We start from the raw sequence: 12,270 nt of genomic DNA on the forward strand, positions 1-12,270 counted from the left end.
CTGCCTGGAGAGGTTGGTTCCTGTAGCCTGGGAGCAGAGGCAGGCGTGATAAATCTTTGTTAGCATCTGAGGAGGTAGATTTTAGAGCAGATTTTCCTGAGAGAGAAAGAGAGAGACTGACCATGAAGGAGAAGATGATCTGTGGGGGCCAAGTGGCCCAGGGGGGTGCCTTCTTGGCATGAAATAGTTCCCTTCAAAGTAGGCAGACTGCCCAGGAGCCCTAGGCCAGGGCAGTGAGTTACTGAGGGCTCAGTGTCATGCCATTGTCTGAGAGAGAAATATGGTCGATATTTCACATCAGCTGGTTATTCGGGACAAGCATATCTCTTATCTTCTGGCATTTACTTAAATTGCCTTGCATATTTGAAGACAATTGGTTACAAATGAATTCCATTTAAATAAGCAGTTAAATATGAAATTGCTGAATTTGGGGGTTGCTAATGTAGGAGTATTAATATTCAAAGATGTGAATTTTTAAACCCAGGAAATAGAGGGACTTTATTAAAACCTGATGATCGCAACAAAATGCCGGTCTGTGGCGTGAGGACTTGGCATTGTGGTTACTGCTAACTTGTGTATCAGTGTGAGGCGTGGGCTTCTCATTATGGCCCATGGAGTCTCCATGAGGAGATAGGAACCCACCCCAGCCCCTAGCAAGGGTGGGCAGTGGGGGGCCCTTCTAGGGCCTGTTCTCTGGCAAGCCTCGCCTCCCTCCTTGGGTTAGAAACTGCAGGGAGGAGGACAGGGACAGGGATGGTTGGGCCCATACTGCTCACCCTTTGTCACCCGTCCCTCAGGCAGAGCCCATCAGGGAATTACCCTCTGCTTCTAGGGTACGCGCTCCCCACCCTCATAGGCAATGATGGGTTTGTTGTTGTTTTTACCCAGTTGATACATGCTCATCATAGAAAATGCTGACTACACAGAGATAATACCCAAATTTCATCACCCCAAGTTAAATCCCGCCAATGCTGCGGTGAATGTCTTTTGGACTCTTCTCTGTGTGTCTTGAGTGTTTTTGGTTTTTGTGGGTTTTTTTTAATTTTAATTTTTATTTTTTTTACTGTTTATTTTTGAGAGAGAGAGACACACACACAGAGCGTGAGCGGGGGAGGGGCAGAGAGGGAGGGAGAGACAGAATCCAAAGCAGACTCCAGGCTCTGAGCTGTCAGCACGGAGCCCAATGTGGGGCTCGAACCCACAAACCGTGAGATCATGACCTGAGCCGAAGTCAGACGCTTAACCGACTGAACCACCCAGGTGCCCCTGTCTTGAGTGTTTTTGTATCTGAGTGTGCATTTGTGTGCATCTGTGGGTTTATGTGTGTATATTTAGGGGTGGATCTTTGTGTATTAGTCTGGGTGCGTCTACATGCCTGTGTGTGTGTGTGTGTGTGTGTGTGTTGCATACACATCTGTGTGTGTCTACGTGCATCTCTTCCTAAGCGCATGCCTGCCTGTGTGTGTGTTCATCTTACCTGTCTCTTTATATCCATGTTACCTGTGCGCTGGGTCACTCTGCTGCTTGTGTGTGCACAGGTGCACGTGTGCATACGTATGTACATTTTATAAAGTGAGATTTTACTGCTGTGTTTGCCTGCTGAGTAGATAGGCCATTGCTTTTCCTAATGTCAAAGTGACATTTGGGGAAATGGGAGGCAGAGCATGGGTTGTCGTCTTGATTTATGTCATTTGCTGCTCTGTTCTTGACTCCAAACCATGTTGGCTGCCTGAGGTCTCTTTGATATTTCACAAGTAGGGCTTTGATTCTACAGCATTTCAGGTGACTTTGAATTAGTCAGGTGACTTTGAATTTGTGTAGCTAGGATTCCCGACAGCTTTGGAGAGCTAGAATCTTGCCGGCCTGCTAATGCCCCCTTCTCCCTTCTCTCCTCTGTCCCTCCTTCTTCGATGGGCTCAGCCAGCAGTGGGGGTACCAGCTGCACAACCACGGCATTAGATAGGTGTTTTTCAAACCCTGGTAATGGGGCCATGGAGAGTCCTTGCCTGGTCACAAGCCAGCATGCCCTGTGTGTAATATCCTGACCTGAGATGGAGCAGGGCTCAGAATCCAAAGGGTTGAAGGCTTGCTGGAGCTTCTCTGCTGAGGCCTGTGCTTTGTGCTGGGCCATGCCAGGCTTCCCCAGCTTTCCCACTGACAGCTTGGGCTCTGGGTCACACATGATGTACCCCGACCTGATCTTTTTGTCTTCTGGGGTCCCCTTGTCAGTTATGTTTATCTTATCAAAGAACACATTTTGACTTTGTAGATTTTTCTTTATTTTTATGTCTGCCTTTTATTTCATTGATTTCTGTACATTTTCATTTCCCTTTAATTTCTTCAGGTTTGTTTGTTCTTTCTCTAGCTTCTTTTTTTTTTTTTTTTTTTAAATTTTTTTTCAACGTTTATTTATTTTTGGGACAGAGAGAGACAGAGCATGAACAGGGGAGGGGCAGAGAGAGAGGGAGACACAGAATCGGAAACAGGCTCCAGGCTCTGAGCCGTCAGCACAGAGCCCGACGCGGGGCTCGAACTCACGGACCGCGAGATCGTGACCTGGCTGAAGTCGGCCGCTTAACCGACTGCGCCACCCAGGCGCCCCTCTTTCTCTAGCTTCTTGAGAGAGAAGAAAGGGACATTCTTGGGATGGGAGCTTAGATCATTGTTTTCAGTGTTCTTTTCCACTAAGTACGTTTTAGCGCTATCAGTTTTCCTCTGGGTGCTGTTTTAGCTGCATTTCACCAGTTCTGATTTTTCATGCTTTTAGTTTCTAATTTTGTTATTTCTTTTTTGAACAGTGGGTCTTTAGAAGTTTGTTGCTTAACTTCCAAACAATTTGGGATTTTATAGTTTTCTTTCTGTTACTGATTTCTAGTTTAATTCTACTGTAATCAGTGTACATTTTCTGTATCTCAGTGCTTTGAAATTTCTTGAGACTTCCAGTGTATGATCACTGTGACAGATGTTTCTTGTGTACAGTATTGAACAGAAGTGGAGAGAAAGGAAATCCTTGCCTTGCTTCTCATCTTAGGGGAAAGCTTTTCGTCTTTGACCGCTAACTATGATGTAGGCTGTGGGTTTCTTGTAGATATCTTTATCAGGTTGAGGCAGTTTCCTTCTCTTCCTAGTTTACTGAGTTTTTTTTATCACGAAAGGTTGTGGATTTTGTAAGATCCTTTTTCTGTATCTATGTGGTTTTGTTCTGTATTCTGTTGATATAAATTATTAATATAATTAATAGATTAGAGCATATTACACTGATTATTTTTGTCTGTCAGAGTAACCTTATATTCCTGAGCTAAATTGGACTTGGTCATGGTGTGTATCCTTTTTATATGCTGATGAGCTCAGTTCGTTAAGCTATTTTTTTTTTTTAATTTTGAAAGAGAGAGAGCGCGCGCATGAGTGAGCAAGTTGGGGAGGGGCAGAGACAGAGGGAGACAGAGAATCAAATCAGGCTCTGCACTGACAGCACAGAGCCTGATGTGGGACTTGAACTCACGAACTATGAGATCATGACCTCATCCCAATTTGGAGGCTTAACCAACTGAGCCACCCAGGTGCCCTTGTTTTAATTATATTTTTAGTTGTTACCTGGGGGATTACAAATGACCTCTTAAACTGATAACAGTCTAGTTTGCATTAATGTCAATTTCAGTAGTCTACAACAAATTTGCTTCTACATAGCTTTGTTTTGTCCCCTCCTTTGTGCTGTTGTTGCATACGGATTGCATCTTCGTATGTTGTGTTGGTCCACACAGATTTATGATTGTTGCTTTTTGCAGTTGTCTTTTAAGTCAGAGAGGAGAAAAAAGGAGTTACACAAAATACATTTACACTGTCTCTGTACTTGCCTATGTAATTACTTTTTTCAATGCCTTCATTTTCTTCACGTGGATTTGAGTGAGTCTAGGGTTCTTTCACTATAGTCTGAAAGATTCCCTTTAGTATTTCTGGTAGGATAGGTCTTCTAGCGATGAATTCTCTCAGGTTGTTTATCTGTGACTGTTTTGATTTTTCTTTCATCTTTGAAACACAGCTTTGCTGGATATAGAATGTTGGTTGACACTGTTTTTTTTCTTTCATCCCACTGTCCTCTGGCCTTTATAGTTTCTGATGAGAAATCAGCCATTGATCTTATTGAGGGTTCCTTGTATGTCATGCTTTTTCTTTTTTTTTTTTTCTCTTCCCCTCTTACTGCTTTCAGGATTTTCTCTTTGTCCTTTGAAAGTTTGGTTATAATATGTCTGAGTGTGGATCTCTTGGGACTTATCCTGTTTGGAGTTTATTGGGCCTTATGGATGTGTAGATTAGTGTTTTTCATTAAATCGATGACATTTTGGGCTATTATTTTTTCAAATATTCTTCTCCTTCATCTCTCCTTTTCTTCTGGGACTCCTGTTGTAAGTGTGTTGGTACACTTGACAGAGGAGGCTAGGTCTGCCTGGCAAGAGTGGAGGGTAGTTTTGCAGCCGAGCAGCTTGCTCTCCCAAGTGACGGCACTTAGGGGGCTCGGTGCGGCCGCATGTCTGCTGCAAGCAGCGGGCGGCAGGTCTTCTGTGGGCCGGAGGGTCGTGGAGTTATAGTTTGCGGCCCTCTTTGGGTCATGTCCTCTCTTGGTATGTCTTGAAAGAGGTATTTCTTGCTGGGAGAAGATGGACCATTGAACTAATAGGCTTGCTTTGTGTTTCCTCTGCAGGTTTAACGTCAACAACACCATTCTTCATCCAGAGATCGTGGAGTGGTGAGTATTGCCTGTGGTTGCTTTGGCTGTTTGTTGTGCTTCCGCTCAGGAAGCTCAGAGACCCGGCTGTCGCCACCTGCTCCATCTCAGAGAGCCCCTCAGACAAGACAGTCCCCAGAACAGCTCTCTTCTCTGGTTGTGTGTGTGTGTGTGTGTGTGTGTGTGCGCGCGCGCCAGTTGGTCTGTTTTTCTGAAAGGGCATAAATCACTTGAATGTCAATTAAATTTATCTTTTCCTTTGTTAAGCAGTCTTTTAAAAACTCCTACCCTAAGCGAGCCACACTTACATAGCTCACTTAAAGTAGATAATGAAAAGAGTAAAAACAGACATCATCCATAATGCTATTACCAGAAAGGTAAACGTGTTTTCCTCCTGTGGCATCTGTGTCCTGACAAGTTGCCATCCTTTTGTATGTGTTCTTGTGTCGCCTAGTTTCCTCCCTTGCTGATACCGGCAGCCCGGTCCTGCAGCACGACTGGTTTCTGTTAGGTCACAGCAAGGCAAACCTTCTCGGGTTGGGCATCCCCTCCGTGGGCCCTGGAAGTGGCCCTCCAGCTCTGACGTGCTGCCAGTTTTCTTCCTAAGCCATCGAGTTGCTCAGCAATAACACGTGTTTTATTGGTTCTAAGGCTGCACTTACTCTGAATGTAGAAGAGCGGCGAGGTGGGGCCTTTGGCACCTCATCACCTGACAGCGGGGAGGTGCGTGGACCTTTCGTGTCTGATGCTATGACCTTGTGGTCATGTTTCCCCATCTGGTTGGGAGGTCTTGCTCACCTAGTCTTGGAGTTTGGGCACCTTCTGACTAGGGGAAGCTCCATCAGGAAGAAGGAGAAGATGATGCAGGTCCAGGGGCCGCGTGTTCCGAGGCCTTGAGGGCAGTCAGAGAGATGGGCAGGGGGCTGGGTTGGCTACGGTGTCCGCTTGGACTTGATCTTGAGAGAAACGGGAACCGTGGGAAACCTTTGACGAATTTAAGCAGGAGAATGGTAGGATTGTGTTTGTGTTTTAAACGATCGCTTTGGCCTTGGTCTGGAGACTCAATTCTAGGGCAAGAGAGGGCACAGGCTGCCAGCTGGGAGGCTGCTGCAGGGCCCAGGTGGCAGGGGAAAGGTGGTGTGACAGAGCTGAGAGTGGCGTGGCAGTCCAGGGGAACGCCCCTGGGAGGAGCCGGCTATGACACAACTGAAGGATGGAGTTGAAGGTGACTCCTTTTTTTGTCCTAAACAGCTGGGTGGTGTGTCACTGAAATGAGGATGGCTGGGAAGAGCAGGTGCCGTGACAGATCGGGGACTTGTTTGGGGCATGTTGAGTTTGAAGCAGGTTCCAGTGGGAGAGAGGCTGGGCCAGAGGTGGAAATCCGAGGGCCGTTGGGACTGGCATCGGGACTGACCCCTTGGGAGCGCTCACCGGAGGGCAGGCCGGCCAGCCCAGCTCTGTCGGCAGCCGCGCGCCCTCTGAGGATGGGGCCTGGGTCCTTCTCGTTCACAGCCTCCTTTTCTTGTTTTTGTAAAGTAACAGACGCCTGGCCCATCTGTAGCTCCCAGTGGACAGAAGAGTAAATCCTGGATACCCAGGAATGGGCCCGCACCCACTTACGCCCCACAGATGACATTCCCTCACGGCTGCTAACAGTTCGGGTGCTTTGGAGACCGGGCTGGGTTATCCGCTCCGGCATCTCCTGAGGGATCAGCCATTAGCTCGTTACTTTGGAACAAGCACACTTTAATTCTAGTGACACTTCCAAGGCTCTGAGGTGGATTTTGCATTCATAAGAATACTTCCCAACTTTATCAAAGCCAGCAGCAGAAAGGACTTATTTGGCATTTGATGGCAGTAGAACTATTTAGAAATGTCACACTGTCCTTCCTGCCTCAAGGGTGTGTTTTAATAGCATGGGTTCTGGCCTCTGTAGTGACTGCAGTCATTCTCGGGTGAGATCCATGGTGGTCTTGATCACTGCCCTCTTCAAGTAAGCGAAGGAAGGATTCTGGGTGCAATGGAAGGCTGGTCCCTCATTTATAGGAGAGGGTTTTCTGTGATGTTAAATTATGACTCACTGGTACATCTTTGGGCCCCTGCGTCCTGAATGCTTTCATCACCCCCTCTGTCTAGGCCCCATGGAGAGGGACTGCCTGGGGTGACACAAAAACCCTCCACGCAGGCAAATCCAAACTCTCACCCCAGCTTGCACCCCTTGGGAAGTCACTTAACTTTTCTGAGCCTCAGCTACATCTGTCAGTGAGCTTGTAGTAATACCTAACTTGTGAAGATTCACCAAGTGTCTTAGACTATGCTGGTTGCCATAACATTTACCATCATGAGTGGCTTATAAACAACAGAAATGTATTTCTCACAGTTCTAGAACCTTGGAAATCCAAGTGCTAGCACACTCCGTGTCTGGTGGGAACAGACTTTCTGGTCCCGAGGTGGCCATTTTCTTGCAGTGCCCTTACATGGCAGGAGAGACAGGGAGCTCTCTGGGTCTCTTTTATCAGAGCACCAATCCCAATCACAAGAGCTCTGCCCTCATGGCCTCATCACCTCCCAAAGGCCCCACCTCTGCATGCCGACACATTGGAGATTAGGTTTCAACATATCAGTTTTGTGGGGGGAGACAGATATTCAGCCTATAGCATGGAGCCTCAGTTTCCTCACCTGCAAAACAGAAGTGGTCTCCCTTGGTGGATGATGGCTCAAGGCTTGAATGAGAGTAGAAGTCAAGTGCTAACTCAGCTTAATAAAATGTCACCTTTTGAGACTTCTTGTGTGCAAGGCACTGTACTAAGCACTTGACATATGTCACCTCATTCAAAGAGATATTTTGCTTATGCTTTAAGCTAGGTGCTCCGATTATCCCCATTCTACAGGTAAGGAAACTGAGGCACAGGGAGATGATTTGCCTGAGGAAAAGCCAGGGGCTGAGCCCAGGTCGGTAGTTCCCGGATCTTGTGCTACCCCTTGTATATCTGAGGGGCACCCTGGAGGAGTGGGGGGGGGGGAGGGGTGCCTGCGTTTCAGCCATTTCAAAGTCCCCTCTAGGCCACTGCAGATGCAGGGGTGCTCAGAGGTCCCGGCATGGGTCTTGTGTGAGGTCAGCGTGTGCAGGTAGGTGCCCAGGACTGTGTGGCTAAGCCTGCTTCAGCACCATGCCCCCTGCCACTCATGCACCCCGGCTCCTGGTTAGCTGCTGGGCTGGGGATCTGGGATTCCTCCCAGAGCCTGTCTGATAGGCAAGGAGCAGCCTCTGCTAGCACAGAGGACGCTTCCTTCCTAGTGTTTGTTTGGGCGTCATTCATTTCCTTTCTGTGACTGCTTTATTGTTTTCCATTCTCTCAAGCAGTGCCTTTTTGATTTCCTGTAAATTCCTCTATCATCATACTCTTCCCCAGAAACATAAGATCATAACTGATAATTTCTTTTCTTGTGCTGGGTATTGCAGTTTGGATGTGGAGGTCAAAAGTTGAAACTTAAGAGCAGGCGTCTCACTTCCATAATTTAGGCTGTGGTTCTCCTTTCCTGTTCTGCAGATGATTAAATTGATCTGAAGGCAGGTTAGGAAATAAAAGGAGATACTTTTGTGCAGTCTTAATAGCTCGGCGCCTTGGATTTCAGTTAAGTACCACTGGAAGCGTCACAGAAGAGCAAGCATGTCAGCAATTGCCGTGTGCCTTCTTGGGTTTTAAGAGAGACTGTGTTAAATTGAGTCACACGCCGATTTTAGAACTGTTAATTACACAGAGTGAAGGTGTCCTGCGTGTATTAATCCGGCAGTGGAATAACATACCTGTTTCTCCTTCCCCTGGCTTTCTGTGCGCAGGAGATGGTGAGGTGTGGATGGCACAGCAGGACCCTGCATCCTGGTAACACGTCCCGAATTAGAAAAGATACGTAGATGATGACCTAGATTCTTGGTGTGTACGTGAAAAGTCTTCCAGTAGGGTTGCTGCCTTTGTCTCCTGAGGAAGAGGCATTTAACCCTACGTGAACAGGAAAGCCAAGTGGACAGTGGGGATCCTAGGGCAGAGCGACTGTGCTCCAGAAGGCAGCAGATGGGGTGTGGGCACATCAGGCAGAGGGGAAGGCGTGGCCGGGCCCCAGTCAGCAAACGCAGAGGTGGACCCTCCCATGCCTCCCCTGCACGCGGCCCACGCCACGTCTCAAGCACACTCAGCTCACTGCTGAGCGAAACCGCTATTTTCTTCATGGCTCTGATTTTTTGAGAGGGCTTATTGATTGAGCCTCCTGAAGATATGTAATTCCAACTAGCTCTTTCCTTTCTGTCCCTCCTGTTGTTCTGGGATTTTATCCTTTGCAACACGAGGTCATGGGGTATAGAGGGAATGGATGTGGGGTCCTGTGGCATTGAACTCTGCCCGCCTGCTCCCACAGACCCATCCCCTGCACATTCATCTCCAGGAGGGATGGAATACTTGTCCCTTCAGATGGGTTTTGTTCAACACGGTGGCACTTTGACACTTAGACACTGATTTTGGAAATACTTCATTCTGTCTTGCTACTATTTTAATTAGTGGAGCATTCAAACCTCAGTTCATTAATGCCTTAATCCTGGGTTTAATGCCCAGAGGCAGTTTTGTGACCTATGCATATTTAAGGGGAAAAAAAAACAGATTGCACAAAAAAAAATCTCAACCTAGTCCGGTTTTTGTCATTTCTGGCCTGTTGCAGGGGACTCTGGGCCTGGCATAGTGAAGGGACTTTCTCCCCACTCCTGCTCCCCTGCCCATAGCGCTGCCTTCCCCCTGAGTGGCCCGCTGGCTGTGATGATGCTCACGGGTGTGGCCGCAGGCCTGGGGACTCTGCACGAGTGCTGCATCGCCTGCACACATCAGCCACCTCCTCTTGCTAGTCGAGGAGCCTGAGCTGTTTCCAGCGCAGACTTGTTAACTGCATCTTGTCCTGTCCTAAGCCTGGGTCCTCTGATGCCTCGTGGAGGAGGCAGCCTCGGTCCCTTCCTGGGGATAGAAAACTTGCAGATTATATTGCTTGTTGCCACCCCACACATCCCGGGGCCAAACAAGGCTGGGGCCGAGTGTGACACTAGGCATCCCTCACCCCGGAGGCCGCTGGGACAACAGAGGCGGGGCCGTGGTGGAATCCCTTTTTCCTTATCTTTTCCTGCCCACGAGTAATGGAAATAGCCTCCTCAGGCTCAGGGTAGTCAGTCCTTCCCGAAGATAGCGAGAAATTGCCAGATGCTGGAAAGTCTTGTTATTTTTTTACAGTAATCTTAAAAACCGTTTCTGGTGCTTGTGTCCTGGAGATAAGGGGGCCAGGCTGAACGCCCGGCACCTGGACAAGACTTAGGCCCAGAGTGCCCTGTGGATAATCAGGTGAGCCAGCACACAGGCATCTGTTCTCGGGGTCTTTAAAGCTTGGATTCATTTGGGCCAGGCCGGTTTCGTTGGAGAACTGCCTTTGTGGCATAGTTTGTCCTGATTCAGTTTGATTTCTTTCTTTTCTCTTTTCTTTTCTCTTTCTTTTCCTCCTTTCCTTCCTTCCTTCCTTCCTTCCTTCCTTCCTTCCTTTCTTCCTTCCTTCCTTCTAATGTTTGTTTTTGAGAAAGAGACAGAGTGCAAGCAGGGGAGGGGCAGAGAGAGAGGGAGACACCCAAAGCAGGCTCCAGGCTCCAAGGTGTCAGCCCAGAGCCTGACGCAGGGCTTGAACTCATGAGCCAAACCGTGAGATCATAACCTGAGCCGAAGTCAGATGCTCAACCGGCTGAGCCACTCAGGAAGCCCCCTTTTTTTAAAACATGACTTACAAGTAAGTCCTGAGTAAAGCAGCTAGAAGCCTCATGTGTCATCTTCCACAAACTCAAATTGGGCAAGAAAACAAGACGTGGCCTCCATGGCTGGAAGTGCTTGTGTCTCTGATGAGAAGAGAATGTGGTTCCGGTCCAGGTCCCCTTGGAGGAGAAGCCAATGGCCACCAAAGCTTTTAAGCAAGGAAAAGCACGATCACATTTGCGTTTACTAAAGATCCGCAGCCGCTGTCCCTGAGCACATGGGCCTGGAGGCACGAAGAGGCCAGAGAGGTTGTCCAGGCCAGAGGCAGTGGGGTCTGGATGGAGAGAAACAGAGGGTCTGAGAGAGGGTATAGAGGTGGAATTGCAGCCCTTGGTCATCACTTGGATGTGGGAGCAATGGATAGGGGACAGGAAGGGATCTGGGATGGCACGCAGGTCTCTGTTGTAAGTGGCAGGGGGGCGCTGCAGCTGTGGGGTGAGGTGGGGGAGTTGGCGTCCCGCCGAGCTGGAGGTGCCTGGGCGACCTGCGGGTGGAGGAGCGGCTGAGAGGCCTGTGCCACAGATAGCCATTCGGGAGCAGGTGCAGAGGCAGAGTGGAGAGGGGGAGGGAGGGAGGCCTTATCGGGAGATGGGAGCAGCCCAGCGGTGCCAGGGGAGGCGGGGGTCACTGTGCTGCTTCCTCTCTGCACTCAGGGAAGGCCCCTGAATTTGGCAGCCTGGGGTCCTCCCACACATTGTGAGAGGGGGGCTGGCAGGGGGTAGGGGTGGGCTGAAGGGAGAAGAGGAGAGGGGAGAGAGAAGGGAAGGGGATGGGGAAGAGCTCTGAGATCAAACACGAAAGCTCCTCTTGCTCCCCGCCTAAAGCAAGGACAGTTGTGGTTTCCCTTCCAGAAACGTGGCGGAGTAGCGGAGGCTAGAGCTTGGCTGGAGGAGGAGGACGGGGTGGGGGGGGGGCGGGGGTGAGGAGGAAAGTGGGTGGTCGTAGAGCTCCCGGTAATAGGGGCCACGTGGGCTCTGAACCCAGGTGTGTGTTGGGGTGCTGAGCCTGATCCACCCCTTCCCTTGTAAGTGGGTGGGGAGGAGGACGTGAGTGGGGAGGGGAAGGCTTGAGAATTTGGAGAGGAGGGGAGAGAGAGGAGTGCATTTATGCACTGAGCTGGGGAGGGGGCCCAAGGAGGGGAAGGGAGAGATCTTGGGGAGATAAAGTTAAGAGGAGCCCTCCCGCCCTGCACACCCCCGCACAACTCACAGCAGAACTGGGGCCGTGGCGAGACCGGTGGGGCTGGTGACTGGGAGCTTTTGCTGTGCCATCCGCCCGGCCGTGGATTTTCCCAAGGCCTTCATGGCCCTGGAACATGGGGGCAGCAGGCACGGGCTCTGGCTCATCCCTCGTGAGGGTTTGGTCAAGGCCACACGGATGGGTGGGCACAGGGCCTGGGGGTCTGGAATTTTGGCAGGAGTGGTAGCTGGCAGGTTGGACCAGAGGTCTAAGCCCAACAGAGGGTCAGAGGGCTGGAGGCGGGCACAGCCTGGGCCTGGTTCCCACCTGCGTTGTTACTCTGGTCATCACCGCATTTGAGAACAGAGAGGCCCGCTCCTTGCTTACCAGTCGCTCAGGCTGGAACCGGGCAGGCGGCAGTGGGGAGCAAAGCATCAGGCTGCTAGGTTATCCTGTGAGTGGATTTGGGCCTGAGGAGCCTGAGCTGCTCACCTGAGTCCTGCTCTGGCTTTGGGCCCTCACCTCCAGGGCACAGGA

At 49.8% G+C, this 12,270-nt stretch overlaps 1 protein-coding gene across 4 annotated transcripts in view; it reads left to right on the forward strand.

The window, feature by feature from the left end:
- Positions 1-12,270, forward strand: part of PEPD (peptidase D) — a 111,995-nt gene that overhangs the window by 29,723 nt on the left and 70,002 nt on the right. For all 4 annotated transcript variants that reach the window (XM_047078298.1, XM_047078299.1, XM_047078301.1 and 1 more), the window contains exon 7: positions 4,700-4,744. In XM_047078298.1, coding sequence (XP_046934254.1) covers positions 4,700-4,744 — 45 coding nt within the window. The remainder of the gene's footprint in view (positions 1-4,699; positions 4,745-12,270) is intronic.

Source organism: Lynx rufus, unplaced genomic scaffold (assembly GCF_022079265.1).
Source record: "Lynx rufus isolate CCGP_SWC_20201006 ecotype Redwood Valley unplaced genomic scaffold, mLynRuf1.p SCAF_16, whole genome shotgun sequence".
In the NCBI taxonomy this organism is placed as follows: domain Eukaryota; kingdom Metazoa; phylum Chordata; class Mammalia; order Carnivora; family Felidae; genus Lynx; species Lynx rufus.